The 23,287-nt window shown below is 37.9% G+C and overlaps 1 protein-coding gene across 3 annotated transcripts in view; it reads left to right on the top strand.

Moving 5' to 3' along the window:
- The window catches only part of LOC103705835 (calpain-type cysteine protease ADL1-like), a 33,692-nt gene extending 10,405 nt beyond the window's left edge, over positions 1-23,287 (top strand). Inside the window, exons 10-33 of one of the 3 annotated variants that reach the window (XM_039134396.1) lie at positions 229-287; positions 3,629-3,788; positions 8,292-8,565; positions 8,726-8,876; positions 8,981-9,092; positions 9,716-9,881; positions 9,977-10,047; positions 10,235-10,326; positions 10,432-10,594; positions 10,721-10,792; positions 13,220-13,591; positions 13,690-13,805; positions 13,919-14,216; positions 14,751-15,070; positions 15,256-15,607; positions 16,162-16,482; positions 16,597-16,701; positions 16,850-16,978; positions 20,751-21,131; positions 21,236-21,373; positions 21,597-21,836; positions 21,916-22,366; positions 22,529-22,626; positions 22,708-23,287. In XM_039134396.1, coding sequence (XP_038990324.1) covers positions 229-287; positions 3,629-3,788; positions 8,292-8,565; positions 8,726-8,876; positions 8,981-9,092; positions 9,716-9,881; positions 9,977-10,047; positions 10,235-10,326; positions 10,432-10,594; positions 10,721-10,792; positions 13,220-13,591; positions 13,690-13,805; positions 13,919-14,216; positions 14,751-15,070; positions 15,256-15,607; positions 16,162-16,482; positions 16,597-16,701; positions 16,850-16,978; positions 20,751-21,131; positions 21,236-21,373; positions 21,597-21,836; positions 21,916-22,221 — 4,398 coding nt within the window. In that variant the 3' untranslated portion in view covers positions 22,222-22,366; positions 22,529-22,626; positions 22,708-23,287. The remainder of the gene's footprint in view (positions 1-228; positions 288-3,628; positions 3,789-8,291; positions 8,566-8,725; positions 8,877-8,980; positions 9,093-9,715; positions 9,882-9,976; positions 10,048-10,234; positions 10,327-10,431; positions 10,595-10,720; positions 10,793-13,219; positions 13,592-13,689; positions 13,806-13,918; positions 14,217-14,750; positions 15,071-15,255; positions 15,608-16,161; positions 16,483-16,596; positions 16,702-16,849; positions 16,979-20,750; positions 21,132-21,235; positions 21,374-21,596; positions 21,837-21,915; positions 22,367-22,528; positions 22,627-22,707) is intronic. The other 2 variants (XM_008789711.3, XM_017842453.3) reach the window with 2 other exon arrangements.

Below are 23,287 nucleotides of genomic sequence, written 5' to 3'. Positions count from 1 at the left end.
TAATTATTTTCACGGAACCGAAATAATGATTTTCTGCATGACTCTCAGTACTGATAAATCCTTTTCCAATGTTTGATGTCCTTCTTCCCTATTGAATATTTTTTTCTTCTATTCCTGCTTTGACTATGTGAATTAAATAAATGCATATTTCTACAGCTGTCTACTTCTTTATTTCATCTTGTCTACTATTTTGTCATTGTTATTTCTGACTTGGTTTTATATCTTCAGTGTGGTTTTATCGCTTGGCTTCTGAGTACTTGTGTTGGTCTTCTTCTCTCTTTCTTAAGGTATGTATATTTTCTTTCTTCTCATGGCAGACATCTATTTGTCTGCCCCCCAACCCCAAGCGTTATACTTAACCTCATTATGCATTAAATGCCCTGTTCATAAGTAAAGCGAATACATGTTCGCCATATATGGTTTGCACTGGGATCTTTCAATACTATCACATGATTGCATTACTTTTGAATAGATTCAGCATTGTTTCGATTATGCTTTTATGAGCTATGGCCTACTTTTGCTTTCAAATGATTATGATAGTCCACTTTAAAACGAGTTTGTAAGATATGATTTTGCAAAAAAGAGGAAGAACAAAAAACCAAAATGATAAAACACAAGGAAAGATAGCCCAATTGAGTCACCCTTACAACCAAACTTAGGAACTTGTGATGTATTCCCTATCTGGAACACCACACTATTTCTTTCCCTCCAAATTTTTCACCATGTGTACTCAGCAGCTCAACTTGGGTTGTTCCAAGGTAAAAAACGAGCCTCCATATGTATAGCAAGCAGCGTTAGAATTGCTGATGCCAAAATCTCTAAATAAAATTGGTGAACTCAATTAGGAAAAGATACAAATGTCTTGGTCTCCTTTCAGAGGCAAGTCTGATTGACTTTAGTTCCCTTTTTATACGAAATGTTGGAATTACCTGGAAAGCCATTCACTTTATTGTTTGTTTCTACTGGCTCAGGAAGAGGTGAATAACAGCATAAATATGCCTACTCTAGTAAGTGGATAAATTAAGGTTGTTTATATATTTATGAATGAGAAAATGGTCCTATAATCTGAGACAAGGCTATGGTTTGAAAGGTAGGATGGAGCCTGAACTTTTAACCTGTTATTTGCCAAAACCCAAATTATTGATATAAAACTTCATCACAATATAAGATTCATTAAACTGAATTATATACCGGACTTCTGTTTTTATGCAGCTCCACCATTGTAGTGAATTGATGAAGTAAAACTTCTTTTGATCCTCAAGGGAATTGCTGGGGTATCTATAGATGTTCCATTTAACTTCTCTATGTTTACAAAAATGACCCACAAATAGTTACAGATATGCCATTATGGGAGTGATTTTAGGTTTTCTTAGTCAAATTCTTAATCCTTAGTACAAGCTTCTCAGGATAACTTCCCTCTTTTGGTCTGATAAATTCATCTGTCTTATTTGGAAAATAAAATGGTGGTCCTTAACACTACTGGACTAAGTACATAATGTAATCTTTATAATCATTGATGAGTTTGTGGTTTGCCTTGTGCTGTTGACATGACGTGTTTCTAGTCTGTTCCTGACATATCATAAGGTTGCCAAGTTTATATCCTTAGGCTGCTATGAGTGGATTGAGTAATTGTTCAGAGTGTTACCTGGACACTGCTGTCCTCCTCCTTTCTGTGATTTGGGTGAACCCCCCTCTCTCTCATGGTTGTCGATGCATGAATGAGCAAAAAGAAAGAACAAAAGAAAAAAGGAGAGGGGGGAAGGGGTGAGAGGGGATCCCTGCTTCTCTGCTCTGCATCCTCCTCAAGCTATGGCAGATGGCATGGTTTCCAAGGCTGTAAACCCTGATCGCTGCTTGAAGGCAGAGGGGATTCACTACCGATCCTTCTCTGCAATGCCCTTATACCCAAGGTTTTGGGTGAATAGGGACTCATGATAGAAAGAAAGAAAGCAAGAAAGAGGCAGTGACATTTCCCTGAGTGTATGGGCGAGGCCTAATAAAAGTAAGGTCAAAATATTCCATGTGTATTGGACCTCCTACCAGGCTTGTGGTAACATGGGATTAATGCATTACCACCCAAAATTGTTGCTGCATACAGTCTAGCTGTCGAAGCATTTTGAAGCCCATAGAAATGATTCAACAATCAAAATAATTTTAATCAAAGCTCTCTCTATGTATATATGAATCAAGTATTGCCATACCAGTTGATACCGTACCATACCGAGCGCACTGTACCAGTACCGAACGGTATGCGGTACTGTACCGTACCAACTTTCGGTGTGCCGAGCTGTATCATACTTAACCGTGTACTGACATTATATTAGGGTGGTACCGGTATGGGGTTTAGTACTGAGACGACGCACCTTGTATGAATGTATGCATATGTATATGTATATGCCTGTAAATTGTGCAGTTGTGTCCACACTATGTCAGATTCTTTGAGACACTTGGGCACTTGATAGTTGATACCCATGTCCCGTGTCTAGGGAACACTGGTTGTTCAACTCCTGAATGCTTGCTTGCATTTGATTGTGTTCATGAAGCTCATAAGTCTGACATTCTAAACCTTGTGCTGCTGTTTTACATGAAACAAAAGCCATTAATGAAATATTCTCTTATAGTTTTTCTGTTTGATGATTTCAGTTGTGCAAATTTGGCTGTCCACCATTCAGTTTGAACTGTATTTATTAGCATCATCATCTCCTTTCAGTTTGCATCATCATCAAGTAAAGAATGTGCAGAGTAGATGAATGAAGAAAAATAGGAAATTATGTACAAAAATAAAGAGCTACTTTAAAAAATAAGGAGCTACTTTACACTGTTATAAGACTGTGTATAGCATGTAATGTGAAACAAACATCATCTCTATTCATTATGATATTCATATACTACCACTTCTAATATATCCATTCCGTGTTCTATGCCAATTCATGTGGCATCGAAGTGCTGACCAACATAGACTTTAAAACTGCTGATGCAAGGTTGTGTCAATAGTTGTCTAACCTGATTATAGTTGATTCTCATGCCGATGCTATGAATACGTCTGCAGTTGGAGCTACAGTTTATTTTGGTTAATTATTTATTTATTTTTTGAGTGGGAGTGGGGGTACAATACTATATCCATTCTTTCATGTTTTATTGGGTATTTGTGCTCTTTTTCCCCCAATTCCTTTTAACTCCAGGGGTTCGTTCCATGTTTGGTAAATCATTTTGTCTTGAATGTTTACATACAAATTAGTGTTTTGAAAAAGTTACGATGATTTACTTGAGTTGGATTTATTGGCATCTCATTAATTTAGTAATAATCTGTTTGGTGTTCAATATAAAGCTTGTTTTTGTACTGAATGTTTGTTTGCATTTGATTGTGTTCATTAAGCTCATATGCCAGATTTTCTAAATCTTGTGCTGCTGTTTTACATGAAGCAAAAGCAATTACTGAAATATTCTCTTCTGTTTTTCTGTTTGGCAATTTCATTTGTGCAAATTTGTCTTTCCACCAGTCAGTTTGAATGTATGTTATTTGCGTTGGTTTTTCCATCAATTATTTTTGTTTACCTTTTAATTTCATACTAACTTCTCTTATTTCTCACTTTTGTTATGTTATTTACTTCTGCATATGACTATGCAGCAAATCATCTGTTATACTGGGCTTGGCTTTGACTGTCCCAATAATGGTGATATGCCTTTCTGTTGCGATTCCAATATGGATTCGGAATGGCTATCGTTTCTGGATTTCACGAGGGTTTGAGAGTCTCAGAAACGCTCAACAAACTCCAGGAAGGAAGGAGGTCAGAATTGTAACTTTTTCCAACTTGATATCCTACATACTACTTTTCGTTCCTCATTATTCAGTAATGGTATGCGAGCATAATTGCATTAGCCATTCATTTTTTCATTGTCACATAAAGCAGCCATCTTTCTCAAACAAAGACATGCACATGCACAAGTAAACAACGGAGTCTGGCATCAAACTGACCTACAGAATCACATGCCTGACACTACCATGGACTTATCACTCCTACTTCTGCTGTCATTTGTGGCCAAGACCTCTGTGCTATATTTGAATTGCTTTTGAGATTATTTAATTGGACCATCACATTCCTGGCGATGTAATGATAGTTGTTATTCTAACAATAATTGCATATTTTCATGCTTCAGCTGCTATCACACAGTTTGTGCATTCATTCACTTTATAGCTTTGTTTCTCATTACAAGTAAATGTTCTTTCTCTTTTCTTGGTTGTAGCTGAATCTCAGTTTTACAAAGCAAGTTAACCTGTCTGATGAATGTATTTCCTTTATGACCGTGCATGCCTTGATATTTATGTAAAATGACATTTTCAACTTAGAGTTTTTAATGTGGAATTATGGATATAAGTGAGTTTCATTCATCTTCTATCCTGTCTGTCACTAACTCTTTTTCCTTTAATTGTTAACAGTTTCTTGTGTACATAATAGTGTGCTACTTGATTCTTGGTACCATTAATTTTCTTTTGACTGCAGTTTTCATTCTCTTAAATGAAGATATTATTGAATCTTCTGTGTGTCATTCTAGATGGAAAGAAAGGGTCAGTGCCCCTTGCTGCACCTTTGTTTAAAATTACACGATACTGTGCTATTGTACGCTGCACCTTTGTTAAAAATTACACAATGCTGTGCCATGTACATAACTTATTCTCTGGCTGATATAATGTGGATAAAATAGGTCTTCAGGTGGACGTTGGTGTATTGTTTGTTATAAATCCAACCAGCAGGTCAAGTGCTTGGTGTGGTTGTAGTGTATGTAATATAAGTTGATTAGGTTCAAGAGTCCATTACAGGCTACTAGATCTTGACACATTTAATGCATATGTACAGCTGCTTTTGGAGATTTTTTGGTTTATTCTGACGTAAGAGCAGATTTTTTAAGAGGTGAAGAGAGAAATAGAGAAGCAGGATATTTGGAAGAGTTATGCAGCAACCATTTCTAGGAATATATGTTAGACTTCCGCATTGTGACTCTAAGTAAGCAAGACATTGCATATTGTCGAAATAAGAAAGAGATTATGTTAGAAGCGATCATGCTTTCTTTCTCTTGTGATTATCATGTGAGAAAACTATGGAATGTCCAACCAACTTATGGTCAACCTGTATCTTTTGCTTCCTGAAGACACATTAGGTGCTGAGTACGCAGAGCAACATAATATATGCACATAAACAATGAAAATGGATCATGAAACAAAAGTTTAATCAAGTCAATTTGAGGAGTAGAAAGTGGAGCATGAAGTTTGAGGAATGAGAAGTGGTGTTGAACCAATGTAACATCCATGCGAGACATCATGTAATTTTTGGCCTTTGTGTTGGTGCGAAAGGTTGCTTGGTTTCTTTCTCATCAAGCAATTAACAATTAAGGAACAATGGCCATCAACAGTGTTGGCTTCTCCGATGAAGGGTGCTTTTTAATAGTAGACGTCCTTGACCTATGTAGCTGTCTATCTGTGTCCCTCTTGGATAGTCCAACCCAGAATACTCAATGGAGCTACATCTGATACTTTATGCAGTGGAGATACACCGGATATTTTGTCCCACTGTTGTGAAGCATCTATTCCCCTAAATAAGGCTAGAATCTACCCTATCTCATTAAGTGGATGTTGATCTACTTGACCACCTCTGTGCTGGATATCAGTATGTTCTTCATATTGGGAGCTTATTTTGTTGGCGCCTTGCATTCCATTATGCAAATAATCTATGATTTCTTTGGTCCTTGTAAGCCCCATGACTTGTCTTTTCATCTTTTCTATTGGACTTAGTGCTTATTCAATGACAATGTAATGTTCCAATTTTGAGGTTGGATAATGATGACTTTGGCCTAACAATAGTAAATTGTTCAGCAATTTCAGAAGTGTCATCAGTAGCTTGTTCATGGTCATCTTTACCCACCTGTCCCATAGCCCAGGTCTCGACAATACCTTTGCAATATGTGGTTGGTCAGATTGTCATTAAAATTTATCACTCATTATCTAGAAGTTCTTTTGGACCCTCTGCAATGGTTCGTTGATACAACATAGGGTGCAGCCAACAGGAACTATGACCAGCTAGATCATGCCAAGCATCCGAGATTTTCGATAGATTTTCTTATAAATCTTTCATTACAAACAATATCAAATTTTAGCCAGGTTTCCATATTTGTAGTGGAATAACTCTAGCATGCTTCCTCATTGTCGAGTCTAATTTCGAGTATGATTCTGTATCGGGTTTAATGCTTGAATTAGGGTTAGGGATCATGTCCTATAAATATACATATAATATATTGTAAGGGGTAGCCTTTTGACATATTAATAAAATTTTTCAAGAGAATTTCCTCCACCAAGCAAAGGGTTCTTCAATCCAGTTTACATCTATTTGCAAGTTAATCTTCGAAGTGCAACCTCATCAATCAAATCGCCTCTTCTTTTTCTTGCTGCATCATTAGGGCACTCCTGAACATGCCATCTTGCTTCTTTCCTCATCCTTGCTTCAACTTCAAATGTTGCTTTAGTGCTAATGGGGCTGTTGTCATCATAGATCATGGTTCTTTCTCAACTTACTTTGTCTTGTTGATTTCCTCATCTTTTGGGGAGCAAGTATGTTGAGGAAACAAGGTGTTGCAAACTGTCTCATGGTCAAAAATAAGATACCATGAGAGCTTCCTGCCATTGATGAATGTTTGAGACTTTGAGTTGCCCGCCTTCGTTGCCTTCTAGGCGAAATATGACTCTTCAGCCTTCATCCTTCCATCCACCTCATTCTTCTGTGATTGCCAGAGTTCTGTTTAATGTTTCACTAGCGGACCAAGTACATTGAGATTAATCACCACTTTTCCATTATTGTTCCACTACTTGCATGTTTTACCGGCCATATCTAGGCTATGCCTTAAAGAGTGTGGCTTGAGAGAGGACTGAAAAGGAGAAGGGGGGGGGGGATACTTGTACGTGAACATGCAATTTATTTCATTTATAGTTGTTACACTGTACACATTTTTTCCATATGCGGTATTATGATCATAGACTTTGTATTCATCTGTAGGATCAGGCTACTGCTTTACCAACAGACGTGATCTTAATGTGTTGAGTAATTTTTCACAGGGGTAGCAATAGGTTGCATCATGTCTGGTTGAGACATAGGTACTAGAGAAAATGTGTCATTTTGAATCTGGCCCATTTATAAAATATGTCAGAAATCTAAAACTGAACCTGACCTGTTTATTAAACAAGTAACCTGACCTGACACAAATTGTTTACAAAGCAGGTCAGATCAGGTCAGGCCCATGATGACAGGTTAAACGGTCCTAAATGGTCTAAATAGGCCTTAAATCGATAAACATGTCTTTCTTGGTTAAACGACTACGAGATAGGTTTGATTGTAACTATGTCAATTGGTCCCAATTATTAAACAGGCTGAAACAGGTTGGATAGGTTGGGATTCCAAACCTGAACATACCCATTTAATAACCGAATCAAATCAGGGCAACCTGTTAACGACCCAAACCTCCTTATGCCAAACCCAAACCTGTTTATTTTGGGTCAATTGTAGGTCGAGTCGGTAGGTTTGGATCATAAATAGCCAACCCTAAGTTCTTTCAGTAATGATCACATGTAAGAGGAATTATGTTGTTGAAGAAAATAGTTTAGCGCTGTCTATGATTTTGAATGGTATGTAATATAGTGGGTTTATAAGCATATGATGAGTAGGGGGGAGATGAATTGATGAAGTGGGTTGCATTGTATGAAAATGGACAGAAAAGACAGGGCTGTAGGAGGTTTTAGTTGAACAGGATAAGGATCATGTGATAAACTTTGATTGAGATGGTGTGCTTATGCAACAAAGATTAGAGGTTGCAATAGATGACGGAAAACTTGATGCAGAACTAGTTGGACTGTTGGGGTTTGTGAGTCTGTAGATTCATACTTTTTTAAAAAGAAATAGAGGATCATTGAATTCCAGAAAGATGGATGATGCTTGTTGACTATGGTTATGCTATAGACTATCTCTAGCACTTCTAGGCCTAAAGTAACATCTATCATTGGTAATTTGTTGTTAAATATGTATAGATGCCATAATTATGATTTGCATTTCATATTATGAGGGGCACTTGTGTCTTTCTTCTTTTAATATTTTAAGTAGATGAGCATTTCTGGCCCATTAGTTGGTTCTGCAGATGAGTTAAATTTAAACTTTTTTCTTTTAAGTGATTTACGAAATTACTGCATTTCACCTACACATGATATCTATGTGTTGATATGTCATTGTTCATATATTTTTTTCTTTTTTCAGCGAATTCTCCTTGCTGGTAGCATGTTGATATTTGTTGGGTCGGTTTTGGCTCTTGGTGCAATAGTATCTGCAAAGCCTTTAGATGATTTAGGCTACAAGGGATGGGATGGAGATCAGAAAAGCTCCTATTCTCCTTATGCAACATCTATGTATCTTGGCTGGGCACTAGCTTCAGCAATTGCTTTACTATTTACTGCCGTGTTGCCTATTGTGGCATGGTTCGCAACATACCGATTCTCATTATCATCTGCCATGTCTGTTGGCCTTTTTGCTAGTAAGTTGCACTGGCACTAACATGGTGTTGCTGTAATGTTTATTTGTTGATGTTGGTCTTGCCCAGTTTGCATGAGGTACCTAATTTCTTCATGAAACATCATAATAACAGAACTCCCCCCCCCCCCCCCCCCCCACCATGCTTCTCTCTTTTGCTGCAGTTGTTCTTGTTACATTCTGTGGTGCATCATATTGGGGGGTGGTGAATTCTCGAGAGGACAGAATCCCAATGGAGGCTGATTTTCTAGCTGCTTTTCTTCCCTTGGTTTGCATTCCTGCACTTTTTTCACTCTTTACTGGTTTATATAAATGGTAAGCATAACGACAAAGTCTAGCTTGGATTAGCCTAAACTACATTTGATTTGTCTGTGGGGTATGACTGTTATCTTAATGTTATCATGAAAAAATATTTGCAGGAAAGATGATGATTGGAAACTTTCTCGTGGAGTCTATCTCTTTGTTGGCATTGGGATGTTGCTATTGCTTGGTGCAATATCGGCCATCATAGTTATGATTAGGCCTTGGACAGTGAGTGCTTGAAATTTATGCTTTAGTATAAGAATGATCTCTCTCTCTCTCTCTCTCTCTCTCTCTCTCTCTCTCTCTCCCTCTCCCTCTCTCTATCTATCTATCTCTCTCTCTTTACAAACATTTGCATCCAGCTCCAAAAATCCATGTCGGATATGTATTGGAGTCATTATATGTATCAAGCACCTGGATACTTATGAAGATTTTTGGTAGCCACTTTTAGAGATTGGAAGAGAGTTGAACTCTTCTAACAATGAGTTTGATCCTCTTAGGAGTGAGTATTTCTTCTCTTTAAGATTGGTCAAACATGTTGATATTGAAACAACTTTGCAAAATATTATTTTTCTTATATTTTAAAGTTAATTAGAATGTTTGAGGAACATGTATATTGAAAGATCTTAAGAAACAATACCTTTTTAATACTTTCTTTTTAATGTTTAAAGCAACAAGGGTTAATTATAATCATATTTTATCCTGCATATCCTCCTATCTCCCTTTTTCTCTCTTGCCGAGTCACACACTTGGATATGCATCCGATTTCGATTCTTGTATCCATGTCCATGCAACATTGAATTCGAGTTTTCTCAGGCTAATTCATGTGCTTATTTGTTGGAACTTGACAGGTTGGAGCTGCATTCTTGTTGGTGGTCCATCTTGTTGTACTTGCAATCGGTGCTACTCACTACTGGGCTTCAAACAATTTCTATTTGACAAGAACTCAAATGTTCTTAGTTTGCTTTCTTGCTTTTCTTCTGGCTGTGGCTGCATTTCTAGTTGGATTGTTTGAAGGTGGGTGAAAAGCTTATATCCCATGCTTATTTGTCCAACTTTTGAAATATACTTGTCTAACTTCTAATAAAAATTTAAATATTTTTTGATTGCAGAAAAACCTTTTGTTGGTGCATCAGTTGGATACTTTGCATTTCTATTTCTTCTAGCAGGAAGGGCATTGACTGTAAGCTACTCTAATTTTTAAGAAGCAATAATAAATGTCTTATGTTTTCTTTAGTACTATACTACTTACGAAATGCTTCAAGTTAGATTGTTCGGTTTGAAAATATGTTCCAAGTTATATGTTTTCAATTGCTTAGAGCTCTCCAGTTTTTTTTTCCATGACACAAAAAGTCTGCTCTTTTTCTCAGGTGCTTCTTTCACCCCCTATTGTTGTATATTCTCCAAGGGTTTTACCGGTGTACGTTTATGATGCTCATGCAGATTGTGCGAAAAATGTCAGGTAGGTCTGAAGCCTTAATTCTGTGCAGTTATTTCTGCCAGGTTTTCTTTTACATCTTCTGTTCCTTCATTATCTCTGATGCTCATCTAAATCATTCTTTGACAGTCACGCCTTTCTTGTTCTGTACGGGATTGCTTTGGCAATTGAGGGATGGGGCGTCATTGCTAGTTTGAAAATATACCCACCTTTTGCTGGTGCTGCTGTATCAGCAATTACGCTTGTTGTTGCTTTTGGTTTTGCTGTTTCTCGCCCATGTCTGACACTTAAGGTTGGTGTATACTTGTCACTAATGATATGATATGAATGAATTCGCTTAAATTTTTGTTAGTTGGCTTTTTATATATTTTGTTGTTTACTTTGTCTAAACCGGCTAATATACATATGTTTTTGCCAGATGATGGAAGATGCTGTGCATTTTCTTAGCAAGGATACAGTTGTTCAGGCAATTGCCCGATCTGCCACCAAGGTGAGTTTGTAGTCTGGAATATATTGTAGCCCAAGTCCCTGTATTTCTTTATTTTCCCATTTTTTCCAAAATAATATCTTTGGTTGGTTACACTTCTTCTTGTCCCCCAAATATTTCTTGCCAATTTAATGCTTTATTGTTATGAAATAACCGGAACATTTCACATGCTATTTTATGCATAAATTGATAGGTTGCTTTTGTTTTTTGTTTGCAATAAATCCAGCATGTGTTTTCTTGAATGATCTCATTTTCTTGACCTTTGGTTACGTGAGAGCATGATTTTGATAACTAAACAAATAAGTATATTTCACTCACCATATTACTTATCATTCTTTTGTTTCTGTCATTTTTTCTCTCGGGTTGCATATGCAGCTTAATTATCTTGTCCTTTAGTTCATAAATTAGTGTTTTTTCAACTTCTGATTGTAGAAAGATTGTTATGGATGGGTTTTGTATATAATTTTGTAAGTTTGTGATGTTAATGGTCAACCATGGTTGATAAATTCTTTCCTGTTTAATCGCGACACATCAAAATCAGATGATATTGTGATATTGGTATTTTGTATTTTATTTTATCTCTCAGTTTCTAACCTACAAGCAGTCCCTTCAAGTGTTTAAAATGTATATTTAGCATCAAGAAATTAAGACAAGAATGACGTGAAGGGGTTTGAAGAAACCCAACTCAACAAAAGGGTACCAACAATCACTGGTTCCTTCAAGAATGAGAAAGTGATCCTGCTCTGTAGCAATTTTCCACACCTTATGTAAATTATTGAAGCAAGATTTTACGATAGCCTTTCACATTTGGCCCAAGAGATTATATTATTGTACTCCTGTCAGCAATAAGTGGTCTAGATAGTCGGCACAGGCTCTCTTCAAAGTTCCCACAAGGGTTTCAGCCTCAACATAATTAGAAGTCTTGCCACCAATTGGTCCATGGATAGCCAATATAGTCACCATTTGTGGTCCCAAATGATGCTACCCCAGTCAAAGGGCTTCCCCAGGTTATAGAAAATCGACCTTAAAAAACACCGCAACTGATCCCAGAGGAGCTTGTGTGAGTCAACGGGCGAGGAAGTATTATTACCAATCTTATTCATTTCTGATATCATTTATAATAGCACACAAATGGACAAAATTGACAATCTAAAATAGAATTAGCCCAACTCACAGACACATGGGTTTGAACTACAGAAATGCGGGTTTATAAAAGGTACGAAATTGTTCTGTTTACTCAACATATTTGCATGGCTCCACTAATTCGCCAAGCCTCCCAGTGTCAATGAAAGAAAAACTATTTATGAGAAGATGTTCCCGGCATATATGCTATGTCGACCCTACAATTTAGCCTAGTACATGCACTTGATATTTAAACATGGACATTGGTGTCACACTTGGACATAGCTCTGGAAGAAGAAATGCTTAGATATTAAAAGGATCCAGAGCTTATATGCATATATGCACTTGACACATGAACAGAAGTCCATGTAATGTGGCCAGCACATGGCTCTAGTTTGATATGCATATCTAAAACGGAGATTAGAGTATGGACTATATATTAGATCCAAAATTTGATATGCCTCCCGTATATGGCTTAGCTTCTGAAATTTTTCTGTTAATGATAATGCCACTTCATTTTCTAGTATTGTACAGATTTACTTGGCTTGTATCAGTCATCTTTCATATGGATTTAATTTTATGATGGTACACTTGGACCTAGAAACGGTTACTGAATTCATTTCTTAAAGGAAATAAACAATACATAAGTGTGCCAGACCTACTTTACTGGTTAGTATAGGTCCATGTCCTAAATTACCTGCTGGAGATGCTTAAAACATGATCGAGACCATAGGCCATTTGCTGGTTTTGGTGGTAAGCCCTCTTTTTTGAGTCCCAAGCCTGTCTCAGCAGTCTGTCTCAAACTAGAAACCTTATGGATGTTCTGTTAATTAGCATTGAGTGCTACGATGTTTCCTCAACAACATCCATGGAATTGGTGTAAACCTGTGTTTTGGTGCAATATGCAGGGGTTTGGTAATCAGTCAGGCCAAAATGCTAACTTTGCCCTTGCTGGTTAACTGTGGGTTGCAGCAGTTTCGGAATGCTTTGAGGGGGGACAGCATTTCCGGTTACCATGTTTTGTCGAATCACATGTTTGTTCTAAGCACCATTCATTTCCTGCTTTATTCTTGGCTTGAGCGTGGCTTCCTGATTTTCTTTTCAGAATGCAAAGAACTATATACTTGGAGTTGTTTGCTGTTTTATTTCAAAGGCACTCTAATGTTAGGTCTCATTGTTTTTTAATTTAATGCAATGGAATAATGGGGTGAACTTGTGAGTTATCATTCCCATGTCTTAATATTGCTAGTAAGTATTTGTAAATTGTAATAGTTCTTATACATGCTTTTCACTTGTTGGACAATTCAGACTAGAAATGCCTTATCTGGAACCTACTCAGCCCCTCAAAGGTCTGCCAGTTCGGCTGCTTTGTTAATTGGAGACCCTACTATTACACGGGACAGGGCTGGAAATTTTGTACTTCCTAGAGCTGATGTCATGAAACTGAGAGATCGTTTGAGAAATGAAGAAATCGCTGCTGGTTTATTCTTTTTTAGAATAAAGACTGGCCTGACATTTCGTCATGAGTCTTCCACTGATTACAGGAGACAAATGTGTGCTCACGCACGTATTCTGGCTTTAGAAGAAGCAATTGATACTGAGTGGGTATATATGTGGGATAGATTTGGTGGTTATTTGCTTCTTTTGCTTGGTTTGACTGCTAAGGCTGAGCAAGTGCAAGTGAGTAAAAACTGTCAATCATGGATTCTTCATTCATATTTCATAATTTTCTTTATATTTCATTGCTGCATTCTAGACTATGGTTTGTGTTATGACAGGATGAAGTCCGCCTTAGACTTTTCCTTGATAATATTGGGCTGTCTGATTTAAGTGCCAAAGAAATCAAGAAATGGATGCCTGAAGACCGCAGACAATTCGAAATAATTCAAGAAAGGTGGGGTATTTATGCCATTTGGCTTTTTAGTGGGTTCATCCCAAACATTTGTTGTTCATATTGAAGGATTAAGTTTAATAATCTTATTTTATAATTGTTATGAATCTTTGTAGTTATATAAGGGAAAAAGAGATGGAAGAGGAACTCTTGATGCAAAGACGGGAAGAGGAGGGGAAGGGAAAAGAAAGAAGGAAGGCACTTCTGGAGAAAGAAGAACGTAAATGGAAGGAGATAGAAACATCTCTAATATCCTCTGTTCCAAATGCCGGGAACAGGGAGGCTGTAGCTATGGCAGCTGCTGTGCGTGCTGTTGGGGGGGATTCTGTTTTAGATGACTCGTTTGCAAGGGAACGAGTTTCTAGCATAGCTCGCCGCATTCGTGCAACACAGTTGGCTCGCCGAGCAGAGCAGGTACATTCTGTTTTTTGTATGTACATATTAAGGTTAGCTGCTTGATTATCCATAAGTACGAATCAGATATTTCTTGGTAGATAGGGAACGAACATGTGGAATGATGGGGTGGGAACCATGAAGAAAGCTATGGTAGCTATGGAGGTAGTGGTGATGGCTCCCATGCAGGGGGTTAAGATCTTTATTATTAAGAGGAAAACTGTTTCTGTTAAAAAAGCTAGTACTAATGACATGGGCATATAAAGCTATTTCTATGTATGCATATATGCATGTATGGAATTACATATGTTTGTGTCCGTGTATGTTATATATGAAGCAACAAGCTATATTTGTCTGTGCCAAAATAGTGAGTGGCATAAATAATAGACCTTTTTAACATACTGCAACCTTATGCACTGGTGTTGTAATACTCTGTATATTAATGGCACTGGTGGTGCATTGTTCCTTTTTAATGGAACTGTGTTTAAGTTTTGCTACTTTAACGTGCCTTTCATGTACAATCTTTTTAAGGTGTTAGCATGAACTCTTTCACAGACTGGCATTCCAGGCACTGTGTGCATACTTGATGATGAACCTAGGAGTGTAGGCATACATTGTGGACAGATTGATCAAAGTCTTTGTCAACTTCAGAAAGTTAGTTTCTCCATTGCAGTGATGATTCAACCAGAGTCTGGTCCAGTTTGTCTTTTAGGAACTGAATTTCAGAAGAGGGTCTGCTGGGAGATCCTTGTGGCTGGTTCAGAACAAGGCATTGAGGCTGGACAAGTTGGTCTTAGATTGGTTACAAAAGGTGACAGGTTGACAGCTGTTGCTAAAGAATGGTGTATAGGAGCTGCAAGCATTGCAGATGGAAGGTATGGCCTGTCATCAAGACTATTTTCATTACTTTTTTGCTTTGTTTCATATATTCTAGTTTATTCATCAAAGAATATGTTAAAATTAATTGATATTAATCTTAGTTCTGTTGTAGAAACATGGTTATTTTGCCCTCTTAGCTTTTCCTGCCAATTTTATAACGTGTGTTTGCTCTGATCTGCAGGTGGCATATCGTCACGGTGACCATCGATGCTGACTTAGGTGAGGCAACTTCCTACATAGATGGAGGATTTGATGGATATCAAAGTGGATTACCACTGCATGGGAGTGGTGGTGTTTGGGAACAGGAAACGGATGTTTGGGTTGGTGCTCGACCACTAACAGACTTGGATGCATTTGGAAGGTCAGATAGTGAAGGTTCTGACTCCAAGATGCAAATCATGGATGCTTTTCTGTGGGGAAGGTGCCTGACTGAAGATGAGATTGCTGTATTTCATGCTTCCATGAGTCCTGCTGATTATGACCTGATTGATCTTCCTGAAGATGGCTGGCGCTTGGGTGATTCACCTTCAAGGGTATGCCAACTCATGTCTTACATGAGCTCTCCTTATCTTACTTCTCTTCCATGTTTTCCTAATTGCTAGTGTTAAGAAGAGATAAATGCTGATTGCTAAACATTAATTGTTGTTTGTGGTGCCTAAGCCATATTCAAGCAATAGCCTCTTAGTTCACCTAAAAAAAAAAAGAAAAAAAAAGGTATAGGTTTTAGTTGTTCTTTTAAAACCAAAGTGCTGATAAATCAATCTTTATTCTTTTTCAAGCAACTAGCATGCTTTTGGGGGGTACATACCTATTGGTTTAGTGTTGGTTGGATATTATGTACTGCAAGGAGGACCTGGATATTATAGCTTGTAAGAATGTCTTTATGCCATGCATCTTCCCTCTTGAGCTTCACCCTTGTATGGCACTTGATCTCTCTTAACCCATACTGATCCAGGGTGAGGCACAAGAAATGCAATCTTAAGTAAGTTTTGCAATCAGAGCATCAGGAAATTTAGAGAAAATATTGCATCTGTCATCAGTTCCTAGATTATTATTTTTTTTAATGGATATGCCCTTGTATAATTAGGTAGATGATTGGGAAAGTGAAGAAGCAGATGTTGAGTTGTATGATAGAGAGGATGTGGACTGGGATGGGCAATACTCAAATGGGAGAAAACGAAGGTCTGGACGGGAAGGAGTAGCAATTGATATTGATTCCTTTACCGGAAGATTAAGGAGGCCTAGGTTTGAAACTCAAGAGGAAATTAATCAACGCATGTTATCAGTTGAAATGGCTGTCAAGGAAGCTCTTTTGGCAAGAGGAGAAACAAATTTTACTGATCAGGAGTTCCCTCCCAACGATCGATCCTTGTATATGGATCCAAACAATCCTCCTCCAAAATTGCAGGTGAGCCTTCTACTCATTGTTGATGCTTGTTTACCACCATAGATTTATAAGCAATTTGCAGCAAACTGCTACATTGTTTTTCGAGTCATGGTTAACATTTCTTCATAACCTCAGGTTGTTTCTGAGTGGATGAGACCAACTGATGTAGTGAAAAAGAGCTGTATAGGTTCTCGACCATGTTTATTTTCTGGTTCTGTAAATTCTTCAGATGTTTGTCAGGTACCACTTATCCTTATTATTATAATCTTGAATTTCTGATTATCATTTATTATGTATTTTTCATTTGTTTGATAAAAGATTTATCAAGTTGATATGTGGTGTCCTTATGATTATTATTACAGAGTTGCACAGTGTTTCTTATTTACAGGGTAGGTTAGGTGACTGCTGGTTTCTAAGTGCTGTTGCTGTTCTTACTGAGATGTCTCGCATATCAGAAGTTATAATCACGACCGAGTATAATGAGGAAGGGATCTATACTGTTCGTTTTTGTGTTCAGGTGTGGAATTTGTATTCTGAAACTCCAATGTGTACTTTTTTAGGATATAGGGTTGCTTTCTCTTAACCATAGGCATTTTTACATGCTTTATTCAAGATTTCTCTGTATTTTTTTAGATATCGGTATCTTTCTAATCCAGGAGATCTGGATATCTAGTGATTAGTGGGTGATAAGTGGGGAGTTAGGGCAATGAGAGTTCCATAAGTGACCTACATTTCTATGTCCTGATTATCAAGAGTACAGGCTAATAAGGTGAAGAGTGATTTTTCAGATTCATGATTATCAATTTATGCTATTAACAATATGTAATGAGTTTGATATATCATCACATGTAGAATGAAGTGATTTGAAAGAAATATTAGTTATTCATTGCTAAAGTACAAAATATCAAAAAAAAAAAAAACAATATTTTCATCTGACATTTCACTTAATAGATAATAATCCATAAGATATCATGCTAAAACTCCCTGATTTTATATAGAAACTTTATTGATGTCAGACAATCAATAAAAACTATTTCTTGTTTATTTAGGTAATCAATAATTGATCTTGTCAAACAGTAGCATTTTATGCTGTATACATGCAACAATGCACGTTTGTACTGTACAATAAATATTGTAATATTTCAATAACTTGGAAAAGTGATGTGCAACAATCTAGACTATAAGTCTTCTAGTGTGGTCCACATGTATCCTTCTCTACTTTTTTCATCTGCACCCTCTTACGTTATTTGGTCCCCACCTTCCCTCTTATCTTTGCATCCCCTTCCATATAAACTCTAAAAGGAGAAAGGGAGAAGCACATTGTATTAAAAAGGACTGTACTTATCAAATTGCTCCTAACAAATTGATCATTGACATGGTGGCTGTCCCTCAAGTGCTCCTTTCACTTGGATGAAAGACATGTATTTCATTCCAATTGAAAAAAAAGACATGTATTGCATATGACAAGTCCTATTGTAATATTATGTGAGTGCCTGAAAAAGTATGCTGGGTTGTTTGCTATTCTCCACCATCCTCACCACGCTGCCTAGTGAACCTAGTCCTTAAAACTCCTGGACAACTGAACTCCTAAAAAAAGTACCATTTTAATATTTAATGTCAACAGTTTAAAACAGATTTTGTTTATAACCTGCTAAACTGTTTAACTATTATGGTGTTGTAACTTGTAACAGACTATTATTTGGCAAGAACTGTTTTGAAACCTACTTTTTGAATTATTTGTTACATTTTAGCAATGCTAATAGTCAAGGTTTTAAATCTCGTAGGATAGGGGTGTCCTAGTTTCCCCATGGAATGGGATGCCCCGTTGTGCCGCCTTTCTGGCGGCGGTCCCAGTCATGCACCCTAGTAGATATCCTTCACCTCTCTCTCCTTCTTTCCTTCCTTTCTTTTTCTTCTTTCTTTCCTTCTTTTTTCTTTTTCTTCTACCTTCCTTTCCTTCCTTTTATGTTTCTTTCTTTTTCTTAGCCTTTCCTTTCTTTCTTTTTTTCCTTTTTCTTCTCTCTTTCGTTTTTTCCTTCTTTCCTTCCTTCCTTTCTTTTTCTTCTCCCATCCTTTCTTTCTTTCGTTTAACTTATTCTTCTTTCCTTCACTCTTTCCTTTTCTTCATCTTTTTTTTCTGTCTTTCCTCTTCTTCTCTCCTCACATGGATGGGTCTTGGAGTCTTGACGCCATCCCAGTCCCATTTTCTCACAAGAATGAGATAGGATGGGGGATGGCCAAGATGCCCCCCCCATCGCGCTTGGACATAAAACTTTGCTAATAATAATGCGATGGCATGTTTGTGTGGTAGGTACATGCAATATTGGTTTTAGATAAATAATGCCATATATGTCTTGATTCATTAATATAATGGATTATGGATCATAATATGTTTACAAATTAGGACGATGTCAGAATTCCCTTAATGACTAAAATTTAAGCTTCTTCAGTGTTTAGCAGGTATATATAATGGCCTTCTTTTTGTAGGCCTGTATGCTTGTTTATAATATGGCAATAGTGCATTGGTAGTGCTTGTTACTTAAAACCATGAACCATAATATGTATTGTTCAAATTATGTATTAATAAACTAAGGGTTCTATAAAATTTATATGATGTTTAGAGACTATTTTAGTTACCAATATAGTGAACTATCCAGCACTTGATACCATGGTTTACTGTACTACTTGACGTGGGGCATATCGTACTGTACCGGGAGGAAACCAATATAAAATTTTAAGTCGGTACAAATCTCAAGGCATACCGCCCTGTACCAAGGCATACCACCCCGTACTGAGGCTGTACCAGTGCGTACCGAGGCGTGTATCGAGGCATATCAATCTATATCAAAGGGTACCGAGATAAAAATTGAGAAAAATGGTTAGAGAGCTATTTTTGGTACAGGAGTATACCGTACCGAACCGATAAGATACCGGTACGGTATCTGGTACCGAGATTATAGATTTTGCTCGATACATAGTGGGCATGCTTGAACACTAGTCCAACTATTCAAACATGCTTTGAAGATTCAAGCTATCAATATGTATTTCTTCTGGCAATTTGTGCCCTCGAAACATGCGTGCGCACACGCACACACACACACACACACGCAAACTGGAGATCCCATGGCCTCCAATCCATGATTTATGATTTTCTGAATTCTCTAGACCTACACCTATTTAATTTGTCTTTGTCCTATCCAGCCCTTTAAGTTGCCATTATATTATTTACTTACCATTTTCTGGCCTTCTTTCCTGGTGTTTGGAGCAAATTTATTTGCCTTTTGCTGTTATGGCCTTTTAGATTGGCTGAACTTGACAATTGGTTTCCTTAAATACTTTATATTTTAAACCATGGTAAACTATAATTGGATACCTCTTGTTTTTGCTTACTTATAGGTGTGTATACATTTTTTTATTGCACTAAGAGCTAGGCAGTTAATCTGCTAGCCCACATGTTCTGCCATGTAGGATTTTGGTGCTTGATGTCTTTTGACTACAAACACCTTTGTTGTGGCACTTGTGTGCACAAGTGTTTCTATGCAGTAATATGAATGGCTTCAAATCAAGTGGACCAATCGAGTAATTTGCTTTTTTCGTAAGCCTTGATAGTTAAGGTACGCGGTACCGATTGTACCGACGTACCGGTGGGCATCGGTACCGGTACGGTACCGAACCAAATCGAGCCGAACCGGTACGGTACCGATGGGGCTAAAAGAAAAAAAAAATTTGGAGCTGGTACGGACTGGTCGGTTCGGGCCGGTACCGGTCAGTATGCGTCGGTACCGGATCGGTACGGGCCGATACGCATCGGTACGGGCCGATACGCGTCGGTACGGTTCGGTACCGAAATATGTAGCTGTACCATACCGGTAGGGTCCGGTACCGGTATGTACCAGCCGGTACCGACCCGTACCGACCGGTACGGCAGACCATGCTTGATACCTATATTTGCAAAATGCTTGCCCCTGTTTTTTCTGTGCCCTTTTCGGTATTGCAATAACCGGTGGGGAATAGGATGTCGTTATTGACGAATGTTTCTGCATTATTCTTCCTGAGCTTTAACCTCTTCCACTGCTTCATTTATGTATGCATTAATCTTACGCAATGCTTCTAATCCGAATGTTACTTGCGAAAAATCTGCATATTTCTAAAACCTGCATGATTTCATCCAAGCTGAATTGGTCATACTTATCTGGGATAAGTGTCAGTTTCTAAACCTGAGATTGCTATCCTTTTGAATGATGCATCCATGTGCTCCTCTGGTCGGAAGTCTCACTTAGTTCTTGTAGGGTGAATGGGTCCCTGTGGTGGTTGATGATTGGATTCCCTGTGAGTCACCTGGAAAACCAGCATTCGCTACTAGTAGGAAATATAATGAACTCTGGGTCTCTATCTTGGAGAAGGCTTATGCCAAGCTTCATGGTTCATATGAGGCATTAGAAGGTGGGCTTGTCCAAGATGCACTTGTGGACCTCACAGGAGGTGCAGGGGAAGAGATTGACATGAGGAGTGCTCAAGCACAAATCGATCTGGCAAGTGGAAGATTATGGTCCCAGTTGTTACATTTTAAGCGAGAAGGCTTTCTGCTTGGTGCTGGGAGTCCATCAGGCTCAGATGTACGCATTTCATCTAGTGGAATTGTTCAAGGCCATGCTTACTCAATATTGCAGGTACATTTTGATGTTGTTTGTTATATAAGATCCCCTCCAGTTATTTTCAGAAAAATAAATTATTCATGCTAAAATTTTCCCTTCTTGTTCAATTGATGATTTAGGTAAGAGAAGTATATGGCCACAAGCTTGTTCAGATTCGAAATCCGTGGGCCAATGAAGTTGAGTGGAATGGCCCTTGGTCTGACTCATCGCTTGAATGGACAGACAGAATGAAACATAAGCTCAAGCATGTTCCTCAGGTTCTTTCAACTAGTTTTTGCTTTGCAGAGATGGAATTTTATTATTGATATATTGTATTTTATCTGTAGCTTATAGTTCCATTCTTGTATTGTAAAACGTTCACTTAATGTATGCTTTAAAAGTAATGGGATTGCATTTTTTTTTTTTTTTGGCTCAAAATATTATGAATCTATGCCAACCAGTTCCTATTGCATGTTTTCTGAAAATTTTGTTGTTCATCAGTCAAAGGATGGGATATTCTGGATGTCATGGCAAGACTTTCAGATCCACTTTCGCTCTATTTATGTTTGCCGGGTCTACCCACCAGAGATGCATTATTCCGTCCATGGACAGTGGCGTGGCTATAGTGCTGGGGGCTGCCAAGATTATGACTCATGGCATCAAAATCCACAGTTTAGGCTTAGAGCAACAGGTCCTGAGGCATCATCATTCCCAATTCATGTATTTATCACCCTGACCCAGGTATGCACTGGCTTGACACATCATGCATCCATACTTTTCTGGATACCTAATCTCACTATTCTTCACATTTGTCTATTAGGGTGTGAGTTTTTCCAGAAAGACCAATGGTTTCAGGAACTATCAATCTAGTCATGATTCTTCCATGTTTTATATTGGAATGAGAATACTAAAGACATGTGGCCGTCGCGCAGCATACAATATTTACCTGCATGAGTCAGTTGGTGGGACAGATTATGTCAACTCAAGAGAAATATCTTGTGAATTGGTCTTGGAACCTTATCCAAGGGGATACACAATAGTTCCTACAACTATCCAACCTGGAGAGGAGGCACCATTTGTGTTGTCAGTTTTTACCAAAGCATCAATAACTCTAGAGGCCATATGATACAGTCCAGAATTTTGAAGTGGTTATAATTTTGTAGCTATGGGCCAAGGCTGCTTCAAGGCTCCTCTTCTTGGGGTCCCTCGTACCTGCAAGCCTCCAAGCAGGTCAAATTGTTCCAAGGAGTGGTAGAACACATGGATTTATGGTAATTTCTTCTCTCTCATTTCTTCTACTTAATAGTAATGGGGCACCCTTTTTAGGAGAATAATTTTAATCAACCGATTTGTTGTATATGTTTCTGTTTGCTGTTCATTAAATATGAGTAAAATGCTGATAGCCTTTGAAACATGGCATAACTGCCAACTAGGAATTGCTGCTTGAGATCTTTTTCAGATGCTCATTTGGACAACTGGACGATATTCTGGCATTTTCTGAAGCAAATGTGCATCTGAGCCTTATTGATAGGTCTAATTATATCTGATAATTCATCTCTTTTCTAAGTCTAAAGTAATGAAGTACCAATTACCTTTCTTGCTTCCACTGCAGCTCAATTGTTCTAGTATTTACTTGTTAGGAGGTTAACTGAGTCCTTCATGGTTCAGACTGTAGCAGCATGGAGCCATTGAATCAAGTAATGCAGCAGCTTTGCTCTTCTTCCACCATAACATCCATATCCGTGCTTGAGGGCTATACAGCAGAAACAATAAATGGCTGGATGATCTCAATGTTTCAAAGGTGCTGCATATACACCAGTACATGCAAGGGGATGTGGAGAGAAGTCAGTTGTCACAACGGCTCCATAGGCGCTTCTTGACCTGTCTTCAGGCGACGCAATTGGCCGAGCTTGTAAATAGCAGCAGGTTGAAAAAAAGGGCCGCATTCAAGTATATGTGCTGTCATTTGTCATGTATAGCCAATTGAAAAGGAATGAAAATAGGAAAATAGCAAACTAGAGATAATGTAGTGTTCCATCTCTCACTGAGCACAATAAAAGGGGCGTCGTAGCTGGAGTGTAAATGGTGTCAAGTTCCAGCTGCAGTTTTGTATCTCGCAGGCTGTCAATTAATTGTTCAAGTTTTTGTGTCTCTCTTCTTTTTGAATGCAATCTCTCTTATAATGGGTTCCA

Source organism: Phoenix dactylifera, chromosome 15 (assembly GCF_009389715.1).
Source record: "Phoenix dactylifera cultivar Barhee BC4 chromosome 15, palm_55x_up_171113_PBpolish2nd_filt_p, whole genome shotgun sequence".
In the NCBI taxonomy this organism is placed as follows: Eukaryota; Viridiplantae; Streptophyta; class Magnoliopsida; order Arecales; family Arecaceae; genus Phoenix; species Phoenix dactylifera.
This window is presented reverse-complemented; position numbering and strand designations above follow the sequence as displayed.